Source organism: Astatotilapia calliptera, chromosome 10, assembly GCF_900246225.1.
Source record: "Astatotilapia calliptera chromosome 10, fAstCal1.2, whole genome shotgun sequence".
Taxonomy (NCBI): Eukaryota; Metazoa; Chordata; class Actinopteri; order Cichliformes; family Cichlidae; genus Astatotilapia; species Astatotilapia calliptera.
The window spans coordinates 6993630-7021192 of record NC_039311.1 but is presented as its reverse complement, the minus strand read 5'-3'; the positions used below and the strand labels follow the sequence as shown (position 1 = coordinate 7021192).

The window sequence follows — 27563 nt, the reverse complement described above, 5'->3', positions numbered from 1 at the left end:
CCTGGCTGGAAAAAGTTAATATGGGCATGTGCAGTGAATATCAGCGCTATGTGGCCAGAAGTGCGATAATATAACTTATTTTGTGTAATAAACAACTGCAAGGATAGATGATTACAACAAATTGATGACTAATACATAAAAATAATACATAGATGAATAATGATGATGAGTTATGATGCGTAATCATGGGAACAAGCGGGTTTTCAAACAGGAGCAGCTGATTAGCATTAGAAAAGCTGAAATAATACCTCAACTGAAGCCAATTGTACTAAATGCACTAAATGTGCACTGTTACAAGAATATTTTTCTTTCTATTGTTTTCTATTATTTTAAGTTAAGCAGGACAGAGTTCTTTTAAAGAAAGATTTACTTATATTCTCAAAAGTTAAGCATGACAGGCTTCTGTTTAAGAAAGAGACCTGTTTTATTGTGTTAATGTTGTCATTTTGAGCTAAAAATAAATGGCTAAATGATCATTTGTTTCACATGTGTTCATATCACAAAGAATAGAATATGCATCTACTTAAATCAACTTCAAGTCAAATGGTTAAAAAAATAATTTCACACACAAAAAAAGAGCTAGAAAATTCACCACACTGGGAAGGGTGAAGACAACTGGGTCGCCCGGCCCTGGCCACGAGGTGTCCCTTATTTATTTTTCAGGGAGTTGGCAACCCTATGTGGATGGATTATCTCAGTTGTTCTCCTGGCTGAAGTTTGGTCCTTTTACAGCATCCTGCCATGCGATTACATTTGTTCCTGACCACTCACGTTAACTTTTATCGAGTGGAAAAAAGTTAGCTTGTTTATATTATGCTAACATAGCTGTGTCGCTAGCAGTCACGTAGCACATCATACCAGCTAGCCAAACTTCAGTAACCCTACAAACGTCACTGCTGTTTAGTTTTCTGTCTTCATTTATGCTGGAAGTGATAACAGAGCTGTACATTGTAATTTGTTTCCAAAGCCCCGCAGTCAGGACATGCTATGTTGTATTTAGATAGAAGCTCGCTAGCTCGCTAGCTTCTATCTCACTAGCTTCTATCTCACTTGCTGTTTAGTTTTCTGTCTTCATTTATGTTGGAAATGATAACAGAGCTGTACGTTTTAATTTGTTTCCAAAACCCCGCAGTCAGGACATGCTATATTGGTCGTGTCCAAATTCATGGGCTGCATCCTCCTGAGGACCTGGCCTTCGCGGTCTACGTGCGCCGGGACCTCAGAAGGTCGGGTAGGCCGGAAGTAAACGGCTGGGGAAATTGGACGGGCTAGCATACTGATTAGCGTCACCGCTGTCTCGGTGGAGTTTAATAAACTCGGCCGTCTGCTCCTTGCTATCTAAAATATAACAGGACACTGGCAGAAATTCTCGACCGTCTCACACTTCTGTTTAATCAGTTTTCTGTTTGACGTTTATTCAGCTGTGTGAAATACCCACCCGGGGGACTAATAAAGTTTTATTTTATCTAATCTAATCTAATAACCAAACCAATTTACTCGTGAACAAATAAAACACTGAAAAAAGCCCAACAATAACATGTTTAGGTTGTCTAAGTGACTTATATATTACATTTAACCTGTTGATGTTAAACTCAATTGTTACACCTGGTAGAGCAGAACACTGATCATTTACAGACAGTTTTTCAACTCTCAGTAATGCCATAGTGATCGTTTGATATATGGACCTGCGAGTTTAGGCCCAGACACGGCTAGTGACGTCAGACTTAACGACCGGATAACTTACTCACCCCCTCCTTTCCTGTGCTGAATCGTAGCATGAATGAATCACTCACTCACTCACCCCCTCCCTTGCTGTGCTGAATCGTAGCATGAACGACTCACTCACTGACTCACTCCCTTCCTGTGCTGAATCATAGCTTGAACGACTCACTTACTCACCCCCTCCCTTCCTGTGCTGAATCGTAGCATGAACGACTGAGTGCTATACTTCTTCTTTTGCTACTTGGTAGGCAACCAATGTTAAGGCGCATTACTGACCCCTGGCTCACAACTCAGTGGACATTTAGATGAGAAAATATATATTTGACACATTTGAAGAAAATACTAATAAAATAAAATAAAAATAAATAAAATAAATGTTCCTTTAGAAATCTTAATTTTTTTTGCTCTTTTTTGCTCTATAAAATAGTTGTTTTTCTTTTTCAATCACTCATCTTAGCAGTAGTATATATATGAAAAGAGAAACAAATTAAGTTTGAGTGAAAATGGACATTTTTTGCACTCTCTGGACAACTGACTCAGTGACTCAAAAAACCTGATTCATTAAAAAGAATCGAATTTACCATCACTACTCTCAAGGCACTCACACACACAACACAAGTGGAGATCAAACGATCACTGGTGTCACATCTCACAGCTGTTTTATACGTGAGCCGGAGTGTCTTAAAGAAGTATCCACACGCCGTACCTGTACATATAGAATATGTAACGGTGTGGAGAGATAGTCTCGATATGCTAGAGAACCCGGGCTTCTGGAAAACCACCCTCTCCCTGCTCCGCTGATGGTAACAACAGTAGGCTATGGACAACTTTAAGTTTTTGATTTTAAATAGGCTATATACAATTCAATGGGAGCGACAGGATGGTTGGTTTCTTATCCTGTTCTACATTAGACATGCTAATTCGTGTATGATTTTTGTCATTTTGATATGTCATGTATTTAATAATAATGAGAAAATTCTATAAATTTCATAGAAAATCAGTTTTAATGTCTTTACAGTGTACACACGATCCCCCATTATTTCCCCAAAACAATAAAGAAATAACTAGATAGTATCTAAAACTAAACCAAAGAGTAAATGAACAAATGTCTACCCCTGACAGGATCATTAACATTAGGTCTCTCTCTTCTAAGTCCCTGTTAGTACATGAATTAATAATTGATCAACAAGTTGCCGTACTATGGTGGCTGGGAAGTGCAAATCGCAACAAAATAAAAAACCGCAACAAAATACAAAAACCCCACAACAAAATACAAAAACCCCACAACAAATTACAAAAAAACCGCAACAAAATACCAAAACCCCACAACAAAATACAAAAAGCCCACAACAAAATACAAAAACCCCACAACAAAATACAAAACCCCCACAACAAATTACAAAAACCCCACAACAAATTAAAAGTCCTTGACAGAAAGGGATTGTCTGAAATACTGGAAGTGACACAAGCGTGATGTCACGAGAGGGGGCGTGGTCAGGATTTTTGGTTGAGGTGCCACATTTCTGGGCCGAACAAAGCGCTAGCGAAAGAGCGAAAGTACACGGATAACACCAGCTATGGTTCGTACTTGCTGTGCGGTCGGTTGTAAAGTTAGATCGCACGACCGGCAAGGGAATAAGGTTGAAAAGGGTTTATCTTTTCATTCTTTCCCCACCTGGAAGCAACATGAGGCAGCTCATGTATCGGATGTTACCAAAAGAATGCGTCTAGTCTGGATAGCAGCTGTGAGATGAGCTGATATCCAGTTCTCTTCCAATATCTCTCCAAATATCTGTTGGTGTGCTCCAGACATTTTCATTCCCGTAAGTTATAGATATGTTCATATCAATCTTTATCCGGTCTTTAAGTCTGACGTCACTAGCCGTGTCTGGGCTCAAACTCAGCTGCACGTCCATAAATTACAGGATCACTGTGGCATCACTGAGAGTTGAAAAACTATCTAAAGTCTTTCATCTGTAATAAAATGATCAGCGTTCTGCTCTACCATGTGTAACAATTGAGTTTATCATCCAGGCATCCATGAAAACTGTTGGCAGAGGTATGAAAATGCGCAGGAAAATCTGACGTGCATGGCAAACTTCATCAACAGCATTTAGGGAGGAATAAACACACATCAGCCTTCGGCCATTTTTGATGAACGCATACGCCCCCTAGAGCGCGCTAACTTTATTAACAGCCACACAAATGCAAATCACACATCAAACATAAATAAACCATTTGACTGTCTCCATAATTGAGAGCATTTTCTCTTCTTATTTCAACACCCCCACTTGCTCTCATATTATGATGCTCTTAAGTAAACAAAAAAAACAACAAACAAAAGGTTTCTTCCTCAGTACTGTATACATGTCCGTATACCACGTTAATGCCCAAACATAAACTTCTCAAACTTGAACAACTTAACTTTTGTTGCAGGCTTTGTCATTACATCTGCAACCATCTCTTCTGTTGAACAATAATCCTGCACTCACAGTTGACATCACAAAGTGGTACTTTATGTCAACATGTTTACATCTCTGTCTCGTCACAGGATTCTTCGCCAACGCAATTGCACCCTGATTATCTTCATGAACTTTTGGCGGTGCATATTTTTGTCCATCAATACCTTGTAACAGTTGCATTAGGTACAATTTCTTGTAGGGTCGCAGCTAAAGCCATGTACTCCGCTTCACAGGTAGATAATGCAACAGTAGGTTGTCTTTTGGTTTTCCATGAGATTAAAGGACCATCTACAGACAAGCTTATGCAATAACCAGTTGTACTCCGTCTGTCTGTTACATCAGCTACCCAATCAGCATCGCTGTATGCCCACAACCTCAGTTCTTTGTTGTCACATTTCCTGTAACACAGTTCTTTCTCGGTTGTCCCTTTCAGATACCTCAGTACATGTTTTACTGTAGTCCATTGGTCTTCAGTTGGCTCAGTAAAGTACTGTGAAAGTTTACTGACTATAAAACTCAAGTCTGGTCTTGTGCATGTAGCCAAATAGATCAGACTACCAACTGCCTCTCTGTACCTTTTGACATCACTCATCCTTTCTGCATCATCAGCATAGTTCAGTTTTTGCTCACAAGGTGTCTGTCTTTCTTTACAATCCTGCATGTTGAATCTTTCAAGTATTTTTTCCACATATTGTTTTTGTGATATTTTTACACAGTTATCACTCTGGTCAAAATCTATACCAATGAAATGTCTCAGTTTACCCAAATCCTTCATTTTGAATTTTGCTGCAAGCATTTTCTACACAACAGTTAGTTCACTTTCATCACTAGCAGCAATGATCAGGTCATCTACCCATACAATCAGAATCACCTTCTTATTTTCTGTCATTTTTGTGTAAACACAATGGTCAGCGGGGTTTTGCACGAAGTTGTTCTCACTCAGATATTCATGCAACAACTTGTTCCAATTCCGGCCTGATTGTTTTAGCCCATATAGCGACTTTTTCAACTTGCACACCAGTTTTTCATTTGTGTCGGATTTTACCTCATAACCCTCAGGTTGTTCCATGAATACCTCACAATCTATTGGTGCGTGAAGATAGGCAGCTTTAACATCCATCTGATGTAAAAGCATGTTTTCTTGTGCTGCCTTTTGCATCAACACTCTGATACTAGTCAGGTTAGCAGTAGGGGAAAATGTTCCTTCATAATCCACACCTATCCTCTGACTATATCCTTTAGCAACATAACGTGCCTTGTACCTCTCAGATCCATCAACATTGTTTTTGACTGCGTACACCCATCTACCCCCCACTATCTTCTTACCCTCAGGCACAGTGGTTAAGGTAAATGTGTCATTTTCTCTTAGTGATTGCATCTCTTCATCCATTGCACTGACCCATTTCTCTGAGTTAGATGAAGTTATTGCTTCCTTGAATGTTTGGGGAATGTTACACATTGCTCTGTAACAATAATCCATGTTTGTAAGTACTTGATCACAATCCTCCTTATCAGTAACATATTCACTTAAATACCCAGGCCTCTTTCTCACTCTGGAAGGATACCTTGCAGCCTCGCAGTCGAGTTCATTCTCCTGTGACTGGCTGCTCATCTCAGACATGCTTACTGGGATCTGTTCCTGAGTATCTGTGTGTTCTGTACTCACATCAGTCTGTTCTCTGGTCTTGGTAAACCTGTTTGGTGTCTCAAAGTCACCCTCATCATCTGGCACCTTGTCAGTCTGTGTTTGTTTCTCTACTCTTGTTTTAGTCTCAAACTTCACCAGTCTATGCTTCTGTACTTCCTCACTGTCTGGGTAGTAGACCATATAAGCTGGACTGTTCTTGTCATATCCAACAAAAATTCCTTTCTCACACCTTGAGTCTAGTTTTCTCTTGTTCTGCCTGTAGGCATAACACACTGACCCAAATGTCTGCATCCTGGAAAGGTTTGGCCTTCTTCCTGTCAGCATTAAATATGGTGTCTGTTCTGTGCGTCTGTTAAAACATCTCACTACAGCTGCTGTTTGCACTGCGTAAGTCCACAACTCTTTAGGTAACTGTTTCTCTATTAACATACACCTGGCCATATCAAAAAGAGTGCGCCAATTGCGTTCTGCAGTACCATTTTGGTGTGGTGAGTATGGTCCTGAGGTCTCATGCCTGATTCCATTTTTGCTAAGGAGTGCCTGATACTCATTTCCCATAAACTCTGTTCCATTGTCAGACCTGATACATTTAACTTGCCCATACGGGGCTGTATCAGCCAAAAACTTCTGTGTTGCTTTTGCTGTGTCACTCTTATTTTTCAGAAAATACACAAACACTGCACTGGAATAGTCATCAGTGAATGATAGTGCAAATCTATATCCATCTCTGGACTCTGGGTCTACTGGACCAGCTAGATCTGTGTGTACCAGCTCTAAGGCGGTTTTGGCTCGTGCATCAGGGTCCCTGTTTCTAGTTTGAACAAACTTTCCCTGTGTGCACACTTCACAATGTACGACAGATTTGTCTGTTTTCCCTTTGATTGCCATACCATCAACAACACCCTGTAATCTCTGAATGTCATCATAATTACAGTGACCAAGAATTTCATGCCATGTTTGCATGTCATAGCAACCCTTACACTGGTCTTTACCTTCAGTGTTTACTGTTTGTAGGTAGTACAGTCTGTTGTACTCATGTATTGGGAAACTTGTACCGTCTTTTTGTTGCAGGGTGTCTTTTCCTTGCTTGAAGATCATAGTTGCTCCATTTGAGGTAGCTGCTTTCACAGAGAAGATGTCTTGTGGATACGATGGGATGTACAGTGCCTGTTTCAAGGTTGTTTTGTGGCACTGCCCCCTGCTGTCCATCAAGCAAAACTCTGCCTCCCCTCTTTGCTCTGCAACTCCAGTGCACTTAGTGTCGTCAGCCAACTCTACGTAGTGTGACTTGGGCTGGAAACTGTCGTTGAATGTCCTGAACTTTGTTACATCTGTAACAATATGCGAAGTTGCCCCTGTGTCCACCATCAGACCCTTTTTGTTGATGCCATGCTCTGACTGGAACGCTGCATCCTCGCTGCTTACCCGGAATGCGTAGTCTTTGCTACCCGACTCCTCGGAAACTTTCCGTGCATTGTCTTGCCGCCGTTTCCGTCTGCATGTTGAGTGGGTGGTGCTTTGTGGTGCTTTTACACTCGCTACACCACTGCTTGCGCTGACACGTCCTGGCTTTGTGTCCCTTTAATCCGCATCTGAAACACACTATGTCTGCGTTGCCGGCCCCACGGTCATTCGATTTTTCAAACGTGGGATTGTCGCTCGGTCATACACGTGCTTTCATGATGTTGTCATCTGACGCTGCAGCGCGCATTTTCTCTGTGTCTTCAAAGCTTCGCAGTTTAGTTTTAAATTCAGCAAAAGTCACTTCAACTTCACTTTGTGTGACATGGATCGCAAACGGTTTGAACGATTCTGGCAGTCCCTTCAAAACCATTGCTACCAATAGCCCATCACTCAAAGTGCAAATTAGAGTGAGAACATGTGGAGGCTCTGGCTACGTTCACACTGCACGCGAAAGCGCATCAAATTCGACTTTTTTGACCGTATGCGACCCATATCCAATCATGGTATGACGGTGTAAAAACAGCACAAATCCGATATTTTCAAATCCGATCTGGGTCACTTTCGTATGTGGTACTTAATCCGATACATATCTGATGTTTTAGAAAGCAACTGCTGTTTGAATGGTCATGTCGCCTTAAATCCGTCTTTTATTTCACTGACACAAAACATATGCCAATTATCAGCGCTGGAGAAGACATTGAGAACACATGAGCGCTTCGTGTGCATCCCGTGCAGATATTAGTGAAACTGTTGGGAAGACAACGTGAACATTTTATTTATACTGTATAATCTGCAGATTCTGACAGAAATCTGCAACTATCCTTTGAAGCACCGCTCCTCTCTAAAACAACAATAAGGATCATTATTAGGCCATATATAAATAACAAAATAACTTAAAGCAAACTTGGACAACGTAAAGTCTGAAACAAGTCTTTATATTAAGGGCCATCAGTCAAACAATACTGTTTGGTCTGGGTCTAAACAGAGCGCGTTGTGTGTGACGTCTTCTTTTGCGCATGCGGGCCACTTTGAGGGTTCACAAAGGACCGTGTTTGCTGTCACATTTTATTTGTAGTGTGAACAAGCAGACACAAAATCAGATTTAAATTTAAAAAAAAAATCGGAATTGAGCATTAAGACCTCCAGTGTGAACGTAGCCATAGTGAGTTCAGTGCACTGATGTGACATTGTCCTGAAGGATTTAGTTATTCTCAATGGTTAAAGAAATTGCAATTATTTATTCATATTTATTATAAATAATCCTAATTATATATCTTGCTTCCATGTTTGTGTCCTGTGTCACAAAAAATAAATTTTTTACTATAATACATTGATTAATGACCTGCAGAATCTCCTTATCATATTACGTGTCCATAATTGTCACCTAAAGTCAAACTTTATGCTTTCTCCATCTTGAAAGTGATGACATCCTTGCATTACATACTTTAGGTTCATTGTCTGAAGGCAGGTTTCTGAAAGAGAACAGGCAGATTTGGAATATAACATGCAGCGTTCTATAGATGGATACATAAACGACCGGGCCTTTGCATCCGTGGCACCCAGACTCTGGAATAACCTCCCCGTTCATATTCGCACTGCCGAGTCTATCCAGTCTTTTAAATTACGTCTTAAAACGTATTTTTTTACTTTGGCTTTTGATTCTGTCTAGTTGGCTGTTTTAGCTTGTTGCGTTGTTACCTATTGTTTGTTGTCCTCTTTTATTGTTTGTTTTAACTGTCTCATGTTTTTATTGACTGTGAAGCACTATGGTCAACACTGTTGTTTTAATATGTGCTATATAAATAAATTTTGATTTGATTTGATTTGATAAAAAAATGAAAAATTACATGTATGTGCTAACTTTCTAAATACTTTGTTACATTTATGATAAAATGGATTTGAAAGTAGATAAAACACATTTATGTCGGCCTTGGCTCAGTAGAGTCCTTGTCTTTAAATTAACTTTGTATGTTTCAGGTACTGCACTCTCAAAGACTGAATGAACCAGCATTGGGTTCATTGCTGGCTCACAACATTCCCTGTGAGCATCACAGGGGAATGTTGAAGCCGCCCACTGCACCTGTATGGCCGGAGTCGTGGAGACCTGCATCCATGTCGCTGCTCTTCTGTTTAATGTAGAAGCAACAGTGCAGATCTGTGGCACAAGGACTGTTACAGATGAACCTGCATACTGGGTTTTTCTGGGTAATATGACCAAGATACAGCCAGAGGTTGGCCATAAGATAGACTTCTCCTCTTCAGCTGCCCAAAAACGGCTCTGGATGAAAACATAAACAGACCATCTGTATTGAAAGGTAAATGGAGCCGTCCCCAAAAACAAAAAATCCCACCTGCTAATGTGGAGGAGTTGTCACTGCTATTGGAATCTTTGCTGGAGCACAGTAAAGCTGTGGGTTGTGGGAATGACCCATAATGTTTTATATAGGGATCTAGATTTATGCCTGAAGTGCACTGCCATGTAAATAATTTGCATTTACTGAATATGTATTGACTGAGTACCACTGTTCAAAAGTTGAATAAAGAAACAAACTAATTTTTGCTCTTTTTTTTATTAAAACCACCTTATAGAACATCACATCAGTTACATGTAGAATCCATGTCATTTATAGTTTATAAAGGACAAAATGTTTACACAAAATCATGACAGCATTTACACGATATCACCCACTACTAACGTTACTTTATTTACTATCAATTACTTCAATTTATCTTTTGAAAAATTACCGCTATTTATACAGCACAAGACTTAAGAATATTTGACAGGAGCAGGTTTCATTTTTCCCTGGTTTTATTATCACACTGTTCACCAAAACGCAGCAAACCTTCACCATCTTATCCAGGAGGGTCACCTCTTCATGTGAGGACATGGAAGAAGTAATCTGATTGGCATGGTGGTATGTTTGAAGCAGGTCCCTTGTGTAGCACTGGAACCCAGTCACGATGTCATCCAGGCTGGTTTGCTGCAATAATGCCAAATAATTAGCAAGTCTATAAATAGAAGGTAGTTCTGCAAAATCACTCAGTAGGAAGTTTTTTTCTAATTTGCTAAGACCTCAGAGTGCATCGAAAATAAAACTAATAGGCTATAAAGAGTGATATGAACATATTCTCTTGCCGGTGTTGTGCCAAAAAGTGATTGTCTGCCAGAAACTGATTGCCGTCTGCGGGAGCGCGCGCAGCTGCTTAAAGCTGCAGCGCCCGGATTACTTGCGTTGCCAGCTACTTCCGTGCAACTGATATAACGGGGGGGGGGGGGGGGGCAAACAAACAAACACATTTATGCCTTTGTTATTAGGCAAAGGTATGCATTTAAGGAACTTCAACGTTTCTTGTAACTGAATTATGACGCTTTTCAGAACGTTGCTTTCGGTGTGTAGCGCAGTCACGAATGACTACACGCATCACGATGGAATAATTAATGCCTACAGGTTTAGTATGTCTACTCTCGTTGTTCATATTTGTTATAAGACTGTCGAATAGTAGTTAAAACAATAAAGACCTATTGTGCCAGTATCACCATGACTCTTTCTTGTTTGTTCAGAATAACGACTGAGAGCATGGCATTTTAGCGCTACCAAAAAGTGATTGTGGCCTATAACTCGTCACTGAAACAATATTTCTGCTTCAAACTTGGCGGATGTCATTCAGAAGGGTCATATGTCAAATATTACATCTCAAACAGTCCCTTAGAACTGCTGGATAACCTGTAAAAGAACATTAACATTGATAATATGCCATTTTCAGCCTGCCAAAAAGTGATTGTGGACTATATCTTGTCACTGAAACAATATTTCTGCTTCAAACTAGGCGGATGTCATTCAGATGGGTCATATGTCAAATATTATATCTCAAACAGTCCCTTAGAACTGCTGAATAACTTGTACAAGAACAATAACACTGATAATATGCCATTTTCAAGCTGCCAAAAAGTGATTGTGGACTATAACTTGTCACTGAAACAATATTTCTGCATCAAACTTGTTGGGTATCATCCAAAAGGGTTATATGTGACACATTATATCTCAAACAGTCTCTAAGGACTGCTGAATAACTTTTAAGGGAACATTAATACCCATAATATGCCATTTTCGACCTGCCAAAAAGTGATTGTGGACTATATCTTGTCACTGAAACAATATTTCTGCATCAAACTTGCTGGGTATCATCCAAAAGGGTTATATGTGACATCTATAGCCCATTGTGTAAGCCAGTTCTTGTCATTTAGTTAATATGACATGTATTTCTTGTCTGTGTGTTTCTTGTTGTCAAGCCTCCCTTGTTGGTTCGTGTCATGTCTGTAATTTGTTATACTTGCTGTTTTACTTTGACAGTCCTGTGCTTCTTTCTTCTTAGTGCTTAATTTTACTCTTCTACTGTGATGTCATAATTTTCATTTCATTAAGCTGTTTCCCTATATGTTTCCAATGTCCATGATCACCTCCTGTCTGTATCTCAGACCTTTTTCTTCCTTTGTTTTGCTGTCAAGTCATCTGTGTATTTTACCTTCACGTCTCATCACAATACTCATTGTAGTCATCATAGATAAGATAATATAAGATAAGATAGGATAAGACTTTATTGATCACACAATGGTGAAATTTTTGTGTTACCTCAGATCAAGTAGGTAGGTATCAGAAGGAAAATACAAAAATAACAATAAATACAAACAAATATAAAATACACTTTATACAACGGTAGCATACAAAGTATGTGCTTATGGATGTGCTTGTGGAAATATCCAAGACATAAACTATATAGCTTAACATATTCTACCATTACTGTTCCTGTGAAGTAATAGATATCTATACGTATAGACATGTACATGAACACACACGTAGACAATAAATATACACATGTATACATACATATATACCTGCACACCTCCATAAACAGAGAAGGTGCATTTTGCATTAATTTTGATCATATGATGACCACAAAGTCCAGTGAATTATGACATCGTCATTGAGGAGTTATAGAGTTTAACTGCTGTTGGGATGAATGATCTGCGAAAGCACTCCTTCCTGCAGCAAGGATGTTTCAGGAAGGAGCTGTGATATATAAATTGGTTTATATTTAGCATAGTTTCATAACAGTTTTCATAATTATTTTCCAACTTTAGTTGTTTCTCCTGTTCCATCTTTGCTTGAGTTTTGTCATGTTTACCTGCCTTAATAAAATCACTTGCTTTTGGTTCTAGTCTCTGCTCTGTCTCTTCCAGTGTCTCCATTTGTGTCCTCTTTCTTGTTCAACACGAGCACTTACTATGATTTTCTAAAAATAAATATGATTCCAATTTTTGGAATAGCAAATCTTACTTCAAATAATGACTGCATTGTTATATATTTTATTCACAGTTTGCAGAGTGCATCTTAGAAGATGTCCCTTCTTAAATTTAAAAACAAAAAAAATTAAAAAAATTAAAAACCCACCTGACAAAGAATATTGGCAGAAACTAGCAAACCTGCTGTGTGATTTACAAGGAAAATTGCAGTGTTAATAAGTAGAGTTTAAGAACTCTGCTTCAAGTATTGCAAGTCTGAGACAACAGATTGCAATATGTCTTCTTGAGAATACAGGTATCATTACAAATATAAATTAAATAGTAAACTACAAATTGTTTTATTGAACGTGTTTTTAACATTGTTCTTTTATTGCTATAATCTTATTATGTAGTCATGCAAACAGAGTTCATTATTATTAAAATTAAAGTAATTGCTTCTTGTTGTTGAAGATGACCTGACTGACCTATGCCACTATTGTGGGAACCACGATGGTGACACCGATTGGGTAAATGCTTATGTTTTACATGTCCATAGCCCATTCAGTCTAAAAAGATGATAAAAAAAATCATGAAACAAAAATATAATTTTAAAAATGTTACAAACTATGTGAATACATCATCTGAATTATTGTAGTTGTAATGAATGGTGGACTGCTTTATGATCTGCGTATTTTGCAAAATTGTTATTTAAATACTTCTTTGTATACCACTATTAACATAATACTTGTGTTTCCTTGTTTTGTCTAATTTAGATTGGCTGTGACATTTGCTCACGGTGGTACCACAGGGCTGTGCAAAGAAGCCCCGCAAGAGCACAGAAAACAAATTTGTCTGTGAAGCATGCTGGTCAGACAGTTAGGTTCTCTGGCAATTTTTCTAAGGCTTTGAAATGTGTGTTTTGTATCGTTGTCTCCAATAATATTAATTCATTGTTTATTTATTGATTTATTCATTCATTCATTTATGTTTGTGTTGCTGTGTGTGCTTCTGTATTGTTAACAACATTAAAATTCAGCTTTGATTTGAATTAGTTTGTAGGATTATTCAATTATTTCCTGTTTCCTAACATGTTAGCATTATAGTTACTGTGGCAAAAGAATTAATATATATGTTGTTTCATGGTTTACTGGTGTTCAGCTTCCACTATACCCCCTGTTTCTGGTATATTTGTTAGTTTATTTAAATTGGTGGTTTCTTCTTTAGTTGGATGTTATTGTTATTGTTTTTTGTTTTTTTGTTTAAATTAATAAGTGCTGTATTGGAATGACATTTTTTTACCTTTTGTTTTCTCTTTCCTATTACTTATTGTTCCTAATTTATTTATGTAGATCTCCACCCAGCTGTTTCCATTTGGTGTTATATTTGGTTTTATATTTGAAATTTGACATTTTATGCGCTGTCCAATAAAGGCTTTATTTAAATCTTCAGCAGAATGTGTCACATATTATCCTTCTGAATGACATCAGTCAAGTTTGAAGTAGAAATATTGTTTCAGTGACAAGTTATGGTCCACAATCACTTTTTGGCAGGCTGAAAATGGCATATTATGGGTATTATTGTCCCTTTAAAAGTTATTCAGCAGTTCTAAGGGACTGGTGGAGATATAATATTTGACATATGACCCATCTGAATGACTTCCAGCAAGTCTGAAGCAGAAATATTGTTTCAGTGACAAGATATAGGTAGCAATCACCTTTTGGCAGGTTGGAAATTGCATATGATCAGTTCTATTGTTCCCTTAAAGGTTATTAAGGATTTCCTAGAGACTGTTTGGGATATGATGTGCCACATATGATCCTTTTGGATGATACCCAACAAGTTTGATGCAGAAATACTGTTTCAGTGACAAGATATAGGCCACAATCACTTTTGGCAGGCTGAAAATGGCATATTATCGGTATTAATGTTCTCTCTCTTACCCTTTACCCGCCCCTGTTGCTTGTCTTGTGTTTCTATGGTGTATTGATAGTCATGTGCTTTTGTGCTGAGGTGTTTTTTCTGTTATCAAACTGTTCTCCCACTAGGAGCTCAGTCTGAGTGGAGTTTTTTTTTCTCCTCCTCTTACCTCATGTAGTGTATTTTTGTTGTTTTTTCCTATCAGCCTACCTTTCTGACATGTCTGCCCAATGTGATGTTTGTGTAAAGTTGGTCAGAAGGTTCCTTTGTAAGTGCGCACGCGCCATTAGCGTGCTGCCTGCTGTAACCCTAATTTCCCTCGGGATGAATAAAGTATTCTGATTCTGATTCTTTTAAAAGTTATTCAGCAGTTCTTGGAGAGTGTTTGGGATATAATATGTCACATGGATGACATCCACCAATTTTGAAGCGGAAACATTGTTTCAGTCACAAGTTATGGGCGGCAATCAGTTTTTGGCAGGTCGAAAATGTCATATGGGTATTAATGTTCCTGTAAAAGTTATTCAGCAGTCCTTAGAGACTGTTTGAGATATAATGTGTCACATATAACCCTTCTGAATGACATCCACCAAGTTTGAAGCAGAAATATTGTTTCAGTGACAAGATATAGTCCACAATCACTTTTTGGCAGGCTGAAAATGGCATATTATCAATGTTAATGTTCCTTTAAAAGTTATTCAGCAGTTCTTAGAGAGTGTTTGGGATATAATATGTCACATGTAACCCTTCTGGATGATATCCAACAATTTTGAAGCAGAAACATTGTTTCAGTGACAAGATATAGGTGGCAATCACTTTTTGGCAGGCTGAAAATGGCATATTATGGGTATTAATGATCCTTTAAAGGTTATTCAGCATTTCTTAGAGACTGTTTGGGATATGATGTGCCACATATCATCCTTTTGGATGATACCCAACAAGTTTGAAGCAGAAATATTGTTTCAGTGACAAGATATAGGCCACAATCACTTTTTGGCAGGTTGAAAATTGCATATTGTCAGTTTTATTGTTCCCTTAATGGTAATTTAGCAGTTCTGAGGGACTGTTTGAGATGTAATATTTGACATATGACCCATCTGGATGACATCCAACAACTTTGAAGCAGAAATAGTATCTCAGTGACAAGTTATAGGCGGCAATCACTTTTTGGCAGGTCGAAAATGGCATATTATGGGTATTAATGGTCCTTTAATAGTTATTCAACAGTCCTTAGAGACTGTTTGAGATAGTCTCTAAGGACTCCAAAACCCTATTATTAATGTGTCACATGTAACCCTTTTGGATGATACCCAACAAGTTTGATGCAGAAATATTGTTTCAGTGACAAGATATAGACGGCAATCACTTTTTGGCAGGTTGGAAATTGCATATTATCAGTTTTATCGTTCCCTTAATGGTTATTCAGCAGTTCTAAGGGACTGTTTGAGATATAATATGTCACATAGGACCCTTCAGAAAGACATGCAGCAAGTTTGAAGCAGAAATAGTATTTCATTAACAAGATATAGGCCACAATCACTTTTTGGCAGGTTGAAAATGAGATATTATCGGTATTAATGTTATTTTAAAAGTTTTTCAGCTGTTCTTGGAGAGTGTTTGAGATATAATATGTCACATAGGACCCATCTGAATGACATCCACCAAGTTTGAAGCAGAAACATTGCTTCAGTGACAAGATATAGGCCACAATCACTTTTTGGCAGGCTGAAAATGGCATATTATCAATGTTAATGTTCCTTTACAGGTTATCCAGCAGTTCTAAGGGACTGTTTGAGATGTAATATTTGACATATGACCCTTCTGAATGACATCCGCCAAGTTTGAAGCAGAAATATCAATGACGAGTTATAGGCCACAATGACTTTTTGGTAGCGCTAAAATGCCATGTTCTCAGTCGTTATTCTGAACAAACAAGAAAGAGTCATGGTGATACTGGCACAATAGGTCTTTATTGTTTTAACTACTATTCGACAGTCTTATAACAAATATGAACAACGAGAGTAGACATACTAAACCTGTAGGCATTAATTATTCCATCGTGATGCGTGTAGTCATTCGTGACTGCGCTACACACCGAAAGCAACGTTCTGAAAAGCGTCATAATTCAGTTACAAGAAACGTTGAAGTTCCATAAATGCATACCTTTGCCTAATAACAAAGGCATAAATGTGTTTGTTTGCGCCCTCCGCCCTTGATATATGTGTGAAAGGGAAGTAGCTGGCAACGCAAGTAATCCGGGCGCTGCAGCTTTAAGCAGCTGCGCGCGCTCCCGCGGACGGCAATCAGTTTCTGGCAGACAATCACTTTTTGGCACAACACCCGGTCGTGCGATCGAACATTGCAGCGGACCACACAGCAAGAACAAACCATGGCTATGCTTTCGCTCCTTTTTCACTTAGACCCCCAAAATGTCGGATCGGGCCAAAATCCTTTCCACGCCCACCCCCGTGACATCACGCTCCAAAGCCCTATTAGGCTAATCGTTGTGTCACTTCCGGTATTTCAGACAATCCCTTTCCGTCAAGGATTTTTAATTTGTTGTGGGTTTTTGTATTTTGTTGTGGGCTTTTTGTATTTTGTTGTGGGGTTTTTGTTTGTGATGGGAGAAGGGAGCTGGAGATCGACAGACGGATTGGGGCTGCGGCTGCAGTAATGCGGACGCTGCACCGGTCAGTCGTGGTGAAGAGGGAGCTGAGTGTAAAAGCGAAGCTCTCAATTTACCGGTCGATCTACGTCCCTACCCTCACCTATGGCCACGAGCTGTGGGTAGTGACCGAAAGAACGAGATCGCGGATACAAGCGGCGGAAATGAGCTTCCTCCGAAGGGTGGCTGGCCTCTCCCTTAGAGATAGGGTGAGAAGTTCGGCCATCCGGGAGGGGCTTAGAGTAGAGCAGCTGCTGCTCCACATCGAAAGGAGCCAGCTGAGGTGGTTCGGGCATCTGGCAAGGATGCCCCCTGGGCGCCTCCTGGGCGAGGTGTTCCAGGCATGTCCCACCGGGAGGAGGCCCCGGGGCAGACCCAGGACACGCTGGAGAGATTATATCTCTCGGCTGGCCTGGGAACGCCTTGGTATTCCCCCGGACAAGCTGGAGGAGGTGGCTGGGGAGAGGGAGGTCTGGACCTCTTTGCTTAGGCTGCTACCCCCGCGACCCGACCTCGGATAAGCGGATGAAGATGGATGGATGGATGGTTTTTGTAATTTGTTGTGGGCTTTTTGTATTTTGTTGTGGGGTTTTTGTAATTTGTTGCGGTTTTTTAATTTGTTGCGATTTGCACTTCCCAGCCACCGTACCTTACAGAAACCTGGTTTACAACATGATGATTATGTTAGTATGACTGTTGATTCATTTAAACTAATCGTCAGAATCAGAATTATTTGACTATGTTCTGATCTCAGTCATCTCAGCCGATGGCTGCCGCTCTCTGAGCCTGGTTCTGCCAGAGGTTTCTTCCCCTTAAAATGGCATATTTCCTTCCTACTGTCACCAAAGGATTCTACAATTGGTGTAATTTTCTCTGTAATATTGTATGTTTTTTTCCTTTTATAGATTCTGGCATCCTCAGGTGAAAGTAGGCTGGTCTTGTTTTTGGATTTTGCCTGCTGGTTGGAACCCGTGTTGGCTGGACCATTTATACTACCCTTATCTGTATATAGTGTATATAGTGTATATATATATATGAGTAGTGCGGTGCTCTGAACGGATAATTGGAGGTGAGCTTCCCTCCCTCCAAGACATCTACAGGAAGCGGTGCCTGAGGAAAGCGGGGAGGATCATCAAGGACTCCAGTCACCCCAGCCATAAACTGTTCAGACTGCTTCCATCAGGAAGGAGGTTCTGCAGCATCCGGTCCCGTACCAGCAGACTGAGAGACAGCTTTTTCCATCAGGCCATCAGACTGCTGAACACGTCATAGACACCTCAGCTTCACTACTGGAACTTCAACATTATGCACTCCACACTGTATATAAATGCCACTTGTTTTGCACATATTCAACTCTGTATATTTTATATATTTTTTTATTATTATTATTATTATTTATTTTTTTTTTCTTTACTATTTAATTTGTAAAAATGTGTATACACACACACACACACACACACACACACACACGTAGGAAAATATTTAGTATACACATCCAGAAATGCATACACTATTATATATTGTACATATATTTATTAGTTTCAGGTTGGCCATTCTTGTATTTTGCTCGTTTGTGTTGTTGTGTTTGCACATCTCTGTTGCTTGTGGGGCTCGCACACAAGAATTTCACTCGCATGTGCTGTGCCAGTGTGCCTGCACATGTGATGTGACAATAAAAGTGATTTGATTTGATATCAGTATATCCATACATTTGCCCATAGTACATCTGTATATTTGCTCTCTACGTTTAATAATAATAATAATAATGGATTGGATTTATATAGCGCTTTTCAAGGCACCCAAAGCGCTTTACAATGCCACTATTCATTCACTCTCGCATTCACACACTGGTGGAGGCAAGCTACAATTATATACAGATACGTAACGTATCTGTATATAATTGCTCTTATTGCACTTACAATTTGCATCTAATCAGAAGTGCAAGAGTAGTATTTTGTTACCCTCTATGCGTAATGACAATAAAGTTGAATCCTAATCCTAATCCTTTTGCTGATTTTTACATTATTGACCTCTTGATCAGGTTGTTGTTGTATGTAGTGAGCTATCTGTATCACTGTTTGGAGACTATCTGTTTTGGTTGGTACTCACCTGTGATTCTTGGCTTCTTCCTTCAATGAAAGAATATGCACTGACCTTCTGAGACACATCTGTCCATCCTCCACTATCACCTGGGCCATCAACTCAGTTTTATCCAAATTTTATCCAAGAGGGCTACCCAGCAGCCACAACCGGTTAGGGGTTTTACAGGTCTTTGTTTTTATTTCCTGTAGTTTAAATAATTATTGTGTGTCATCTGACCTAACAGATAGACAAGACCGGGTATCATCTGCATCACAATGAAAATGTTTTGTATCCTTTCTAACGATGACACCTAAGCGAAGTAATGCCATCATGGCAAACCTGACAGTCATATTTCTGAGAGATGAACAATGACTGCAGTTTTTTTTTAGTTGAACAAGTCTCTAATGAGTCTCTAATGAAATCCAGTTGCATTATTCAAATGCTGTTTCCTATGCTAACCCTTGCTACAGGAAAACTGACTATGTGCACAAAAGAGTTAACATGGTCAATGCCACCAACGCGTTTCTGTCTGATTCCTGAATTAGTGCAAATTGTGAAACATTTATCCTTAATTTTACATGAAACAAGGTTATATTAAAAAGTAATTTTGATTTCTATAATGAACATGCAGTTTTTCTTCACTAAGACTTGAACTGGCAGATGTCAAGCAGTTTGCAGCTCCATACCGAGACAGTCTCCTCAATGGAGACCACAGATAATACACAAACACATCATTCAACTACAGAAAAGGAAGGAAAAAAACACAGTTTGATGCATAACTTTCAACATTCCTTTAAATTGTGTACCTCCAATCACTTTCAAACACTTTTCTCCTGATCTGACTTGAGTAGCTTGTGGTCAGAGGGAAGTTCTGTGTCATAATTACTGATGATATAGCTTTGTTGCTCTATAGTAGTTGGGAGAGCCTCCAGCCCCACGAGCCTGACTTGAATAAGCGCAAGAGGATGGATACCTTTGTTTTTACTGTTGCATGTTCACTAGAAGCCACTGGCTGAAAGAGTGTATTTTAAACACAAGCTGTCAGAAAAGGGCTGTGAAAGGGCATGCACACATCAGATTTAGGGTTAATAACCTTGGCATACATGAACACAAACCATTTAATAGGTAACTGTGACTGTTTATTATTGATTTAAAAAAAAATCAACCAATCAAGCATGAATAACATAAATATAAACATACACTGCACATTATGCATGACATATTATCAATACATTTCTTTCACTAGAGCACTTTCACTGAATTCATTGACATATTAATGATATGTCAATGAATTCAGAACATTAAAATTGCCCTTTGCAACCAAAGGTTATTTAAGCCCATCACAAGGGTGTCCAACAGAATGGACAATACTGAGCTTAGGAAAGATGGTTGCTATACAAAAGAACCACTGCAAAAGCAAACCATCGAGTTAAGGGGGAATGCCACTAAATGGCATATCAGAATGTGGAATATCAGTGTTGTGGTTCCAGATATGTGTAAACTCCCTGTCTCCATTAATACATGAACTAGGCTGGGGTAGAGCCACATTCACATTTTTGCATGTTAATCTGGTAGCTATGTGAGTCTCTTGAACTTTATCATGGAGAAGCCTGTTAAAAACCTTGGCTTGTTCCAAAATATGAACTAAATACTCAAGTGAAAAAAGGCCTTCATGCTGGGGATCACACTCACACTATAAATACAACTGGACCATTTAAAGACTAACACACAAAGCCAGTGAGCTGTGTTAGTAGATTTGTGAATATCATTTTCTTGTATTTACGGTATAACAAAGTTTTGACTGAACCATTTTATTTCCATTTGAAAAGGGAGGAGCCTCAATCAGAGTGGGCTCTGTGAAAAATAAACAAACAATGAAACACTATCACTTATCAACTCTGATTATTTTGATAGTCTAACAGTGAATGACCATAAAATTGGAATGTGGAAGTGAAAACAGGAAAATAGGACCTAGTTTAATCTAGGCAGCATGCTGTCTGCGAATGCTATGCAAGCAAAGATTAAACGTATAAATACGACAGTATTTAATCTAAGGACAGTTCAACTTTTTGCCCTCGGTTGTTTGTTTTTGTACTAAGGAGTCTTGATTTACTGACTTAAAAACTCCGAACAAAGGATAAATTGTTCATATGATAAGACACGATGTCAACAAATCCGCAGGTTTGACAAATGCATGAAAGCAATTACAGAAAAATATCAAAATAGGTCTTAAAGAACAGAAATCACCTAGATAAACGATTTACAACGTGTCACATCACCTGAGAGCTTGTTTTCTTCAAAGAAATTGTTCAGGAAATCTCAAAAATTACTTTGGAAAGTAAAATTTTATCACAGTCTCAAATTATGAGGTGAAATTATCATGGAATTTCAGATATTTGACATATTAAAGACACAAATATTAACACCCAACTCCTACAGTGGATTCTGTGAATATGTGGAATTGTTAGGTTCAACTAGTCCCCCTGAAGGGAAAGGTCACTGCAGACCATACAATTTCGATTTTATGGTCTGCATACTCTGTATAAAAGCTGTCTTCAGCTGCTCCCTTATCACAAAGGGATCACCACGTTAGGAAGCACAAGATGTTTGATTTGAGTTTTACACCAGATATCTTTTAATATGCAACCCCATGTGTTTGGCTAAAATTGTAACTTTTGAAAAACAGAATGGGCAGCAGATCATCCAGTTTGGATTTAGGAGACAGGCACTGCACTTTCAAGATTAGGCTTTAAACTTTTCTTTGTGATAAAGAAACCCTGAAACACCGCTTAGTTAGCCTCAGGGCGCCGAGGGGCATCCCATGATAAGTTTCTTTATTATGACACTATTGTGTCTTTTCTTGGTTTAGGCTTTAACCTGTGGTTGTTTTGGTTGATTAACACTGAAGTTGTTGTAGCACCATGTGCTTCACAAACTGCTACAAGTTTTTATGCTTTTTTTCCTGTAGCAGATGCCATATTGTGAGGTAAGGGTTTTTAACATTACAATGACCGTGCATATAATTGGTCTTGCGTTTTGAAACCTGTGCAGTATTTTGTTCTTCTCCATTGTGTTCACGTGCAAGCTATCAAGTCACACTCTCTCAAAATCAGGCTGAGAGTGCTTCCTCCATCATGTGAACATTTTCAGTGTGAGACAGTGGGAGACAGGTGGCTGTGGATCGTCTCATCTCTTAAGATCTAACAGATATGTATGTTTTATGGAACTGCACCCATTCCTGTCATTTCTTTAAACTTGGCTTTAGACACAGACAAATCAAACATCCACAAACATTAAACACAGCATCACTTAAAGAAAAAAACTAGGCCTGAGGGAATGAAAAAAGGTAAAGGTCACTTATGGAGAACAAATACATTCCTAGGCTTGCTGCCCAAAAATGAAAAACATAATAATAAACATCCCCCGGTGTAGGAACAGAAGCGAGGACCATAATTAGCTCCTCGCTAATTATGCTCCTCGCATAATTAGGAGCATAATTTGACAATTACTATGTCAAAATCTGGGCAAAAAATGGAGTATTCTGAAAAATACATACGGGAAGAGGAGGAGGAAGTAAAACAGAAGGCACTAAATAGAGGAGAGGGTGGAAAGCAGCTAGAGAAGAAACATCTTGGAGAAAGGCTCACCCCACTGGTTATGAAAACTGACCCTCTGACAACGTGCAGCTGAAACTGTTTTGCTATTATAAGAATCTTTCAGATCTGAGTAATGTGATACGACAGTAGCAGCAGTAGCATGATCTGGTCTACGCACCCAGACACAGAGAAGAATTAAATCCAGAGGCCAGCACTGGCAAAGTTCACTGTAAACATAACAAGCCTCTTCTTTTTTCACAGGTTTAATCATTCACATCCATATCTTTCCCTTTTTTGATTCTCTGTGCTCTGCAGTGATTTGGTTTTAGCCACTTTGTTATGCGTGTCATCTCTGTTTGGCAACAAAAAACTAAGTCTCCCTTGAAATATTTCTGTTTCTTTCCCTCACTATTTTCCCCTAAATTTCTGAGAACAAAGAGAATAAAGAAGCCCTTTTTAGAGGCACGGCTTCATCGCTGTGCTCCACTTTCACACTCTGTTAGGACTAGAGGTTGAGTCTGGGGGCCACTAAGGCAAATTCTCGCAGGATGTTTCGGGCCACATCCACTTTGTACTGAGCAATCATCAGTGCTCGCTTCACATCGTCAAAAGCGAAACCCTCGCCCATCAGTTTAGCTATCTTTGCATCTTCACTCTCCAGCTCCAGGCTGTGTGGTTTTTCTGGTTGTATTTCTGGAGGAATCTTCCTCGGATATGGCTTGGGTGGCCTCGCTGGTGCCTGCAAACAGTCCAGTGATACTTGGAGGAAGAGGAGAGAAATGATGTCAGTGGAAAACTTGGGAAGGAGAAAACTAAACACTGCTTATCAGCGTACTGATCTTTTTCCTGCACCTTCAGATTTCAGACATTTTTCATGAAGTCATGAGATTCTAATCATGTAGAAATCGCCTAGATGTTCCACTGCCTTTCTACTTAGGGCTGCTCAATTAATCGAATTTTAATCTAAATTACGATCTGGGCTTTCAACGATCATTAAAAATTATTGAGCCGATTATTAGCACCTCCCTCGTGCTTTACTCTCGCATTGCTCCGTGTGGCAAATTGAGCGCACCTCTCTGCATTTCGAACACGCGTCACAACAAGTAAGAGGACCCGAGGGAAGCTCGGAAAGCTAAGCAGAAGTTATTTGGAGAGGAGAGTGACTGCCGTTGGTTGAAAAGAGAGGTAAAAAAAAATCTTCAGTGGTGTGGAAACATTATGGGTTCGTGGAGTCAGACGTGGATCAAGTAGACATAGTGTGTAAACTTTGCTACGGTGTCGTAGCTGCACCACAGAGCAACACTGCAAAGTTCACTAAACATAGATGTTTACATTTTTCATTTATTTTTTATATTGCAAACATTTGCACTGTTATCAGTATTTGCACACTATTTTATATTATTTTTTGACAATCTTTTAAGCCATTATTCAATACATTGTTATTGTTAAATAAATATTGTCAAATAATCGAGATCTAAATTTCAGTGAAAATAATCGTGATTATCATTTTTGCCATAATCGAGCAGCCCTATTTCTACTCCTCTGACTGAAAGGAATCAAGCCTATTTGTATAAAAGCCGTCTTGCTGTCTTCATTGAAAAGTTGCTAGGGACATAAAGAAGAATCCATGTTGATGAGATTTCTCGAGTCAACACATGAAAAACACCTTTTCTTCTTTGAACCTTTTAACCAAAAATTTCTCCTTTGGTTAACCAAAGGAGAAATTTTTGGTTCTGCACAATTTCAAAGGCATCTAGATCTAAAAAAATGATCTTCCACTCCCAACATGAAAAGTTTGAAACCTATAAAACATGCAGTCATTTATACACTGACCGAGCACTATATTAAGATCCCCTGTTGCTTAGTCATGGAGTTTACCATCAACTGCACGAATCCACGGATCCAGCTTGCCCAGCACAGGGTTCTGCCTCTGTGACTTTATCTACAATTTAACAACTTTAATACTACTTATATATGTTTTCAGTATTACTAATTGCCCATGAGCTCAGTGAACACTCACTAAAGAGACAGGATGGTCTCTTTAGTGAGAGGTTGTACCTGGATGGTTGTACTCCAGGATGCCTCTGGAGCTTTTCACATTGTCCGTTTGCCTTTTGGCTGGATGCGAGGGAGCAGCACTGTTCACCATTCCAAAAACTGAGTCTGGACAACAGAGAAAGTCAGGCACACAAGCCAACACGAGCAAAGCAATGTTGTAAATAATAAGTTTAACACTTATTACACTGAGAAATATAATGCCCTAAAACGATTTATTTAGCTTGTTTTTAAAAGAAAAACTTTACCTGGAGTTAACAGGACATGCTCGTGTCCAGAGGGGGGCATGTGTAGTTGAGTGATAACAGAGTTGGATGACATGGAAGAGTTACAGGATGAGGGTGATGAGGGCGGCTCAGTAAAGCTGTGTCTCACAGGTGGAGGAGGAGGCTGGGATGGAGGGCAGCTGTTTAAGGTGTCTTCAAATACTGTAAGGGAACACAAGCCAGATGCTAGAGTTCTGTTTTGGGGTTTTTTGCTTGGTCCTGATTGACAGTATCTACTTATTCTTTGAGGAGGTAGCTGACTAAGAATTCTAAACTATGTGCAGTCCTACGGATTACATACTAAAGGCATGCTTGGAGGACTGGGAAAGAAAGTACAAAAAGGCTGAAATCGGCATGAATGTGTGACTCTTCTACACCCTGAGGTGGTGCTAAGACATCAAATATACAAAAATGATTATAATCAGTCAGATATATCTGAGTATTCAAATGAGGACCATATGTTGGAGTTCTGGAATGACATCATCACAGTTAAAGTAAAATGCCTGAACATGAAATTTCAGAGTTTATTACAGAGAAATGGCTCTTTCCAAAATAAAAGCTATACTATACGCTTCTTCTGGGCTATATTCTCAGCAGCATATTAAACATATCAGGTAATAAACTCTCTTTTCCAAAGATGAGTGATTTCTCCATCAGATAGATTTATTTTTTTATTACTTTGTTGTTTCAGCAACATTACATTTAAAAACTGTACTTTTGAGTTAAAATATATATTTATAATTTTAATAAATGACAAATTAAAAAAGCATGAACGCCTGTGGAGACGGCTTATGGTTGAGAAATGAACATTCAATGCACGGGCGACAGATCTGGTTGACATTCCTGCTGTCAGCATGCCAATTGCACGCTCCCTCATTGCTTGTGGCATCTGTGGCATTTTGCTGTGAGACAAAACTGCACATTCCAGGGTGGCCTTTTGTTGTGGGCAGTCTGAGGTACACCTGTGCACTACTCATGATGTCAGATCAGCATCCTGATGTGGCACACCTGTGAGGTGGGATGGATTATCTCAATATAGCAGATGTGCCCACTACCACACATTTGGACTGATTTGTGACCACTGTTTGGGAGGGATGGTTATATTGTGTATCTGGAATGAATTTTAGGTCTCTACGTCCATCCCATGGGGAATGGGAGCAGTAACAAAGGTGTTGCGTTTATATTTTTGTTGAGTGTATATATATATATATATATATAGATAGATAGATAGATAGATAGATAGATAGATAGATAGATAGATAGATAGATAGATAGATAGATAGATAGATAGATAGATAGATAGATAGATAGATAGATAGATAGATAGATAGATAGATATATATACATGTATGTATAACAGCAGGGTGCAAGATACTAGCAGCCAAGGCATACATGGAACGGCATAACCAGGTGACCAGCATAGTGTACAAGAACATCTGTGCTGAGTATAACCTGGACGTCCCAAGGTCAAAATAGAAGAGGCCCCCAAGAATGTCCGAGCTAAGATCCTGTGGGACTTCCAAATACAGACAGACAAAATGGTGGTGGCTAACCAACCGGACATAGTGGTGGTAATCAGAAGAAGACGGCCATAGTGATCGATGTAGCGGTCCCGAATGACAGCAACATCAGGAAGAAGGAACACAAGAAGCTTGAGAAATACCAAGGGCTCTGAGAAGAGCTCGGGAAGATGTGGAGGGTGAAGGTGACGGTGGTCCCAGTGGTAATCGGAGCACTAGGTGCAGTGACTCCCAAGCTAGGCGGCTAGGATCCAGCAGATCCCGGGAACATACATAACATTGGAGATCTCTGTCCAGAAGAGCGCAGTCCTAGGAGCAGCTTAGATACTGCGCAGGACCCTCAAGCTTCCAGGCCTCTGGTAGAGGACCTGATCTTGAAGGACAGCTCACCCGCAGGGGCGAGTGGAAATGTACAGTGGGGCAAAAAAGTATTTAGTCAGCCACCGATTGTGCAAGTTCCCCCACCTAAAATGATGACAGAGGTCAGTAATTTGCACCAGAGGTACACTTCAACTGTGAGAGACAGAATGTGAAAAAAAAAATCCATGAATCCACATGGTAGGATTTGTAAAGAATTTATTCGTAAATCAGGGTGGAAAATAAGTATTTGGTCAATAACAAAAATACAACTCAATAATCAGAATCAGAATCAGAATCAGAATACTTTATTGATCCCTGGGGGAAATTATTTTTTGTTACAGTGCTCCATTTTAAACCAACATTAAGACAAGACAGACAATACGCTAACTAAGAATAGTACAATATATACATATATATACATACATACATACATAAGTCACTTATAAATAAATATTTGGAAAAGAAACATGTGTAGTTGTAGCAGCAAACAGTGTGTTAAGTGGATGCGTTGTACAGGGAGATGGC

At 39.2% G+C, this 27563-nt stretch overlaps 1 protein-coding gene across 4 annotated transcripts in view; it reads right to left on the bottom strand.

The window, feature by feature from the left end:
• Nucleotides 1-23127: 23127 nt before the first annotated feature.
• Nucleotides 23128-27563, bottom strand: part of cblb (Cbl proto-oncogene B, E3 ubiquitin protein ligase) — a 181341-nt gene continuing 176905 nt past the window's right edge. For all 4 annotated transcript variants that reach the window (XM_026181708.1, XM_026181707.1, XM_026181705.1 and 1 more), the window contains 3 exons: nt 25141-25320; nt 24896-25000; nt 23128-23596 (listed from right to left, as the gene is read on the bottom strand). In XM_026181708.1, coding sequence (XP_026037493.1) covers nt 23343-23596; nt 24896-25000; nt 25141-25320 — 539 coding nt within the window. In that variant the 3' untranslated portion in view covers nt 23128-23342. The remainder of the gene's footprint in view (nt 23597-24895; nt 25001-25140; nt 25321-27563) is intronic.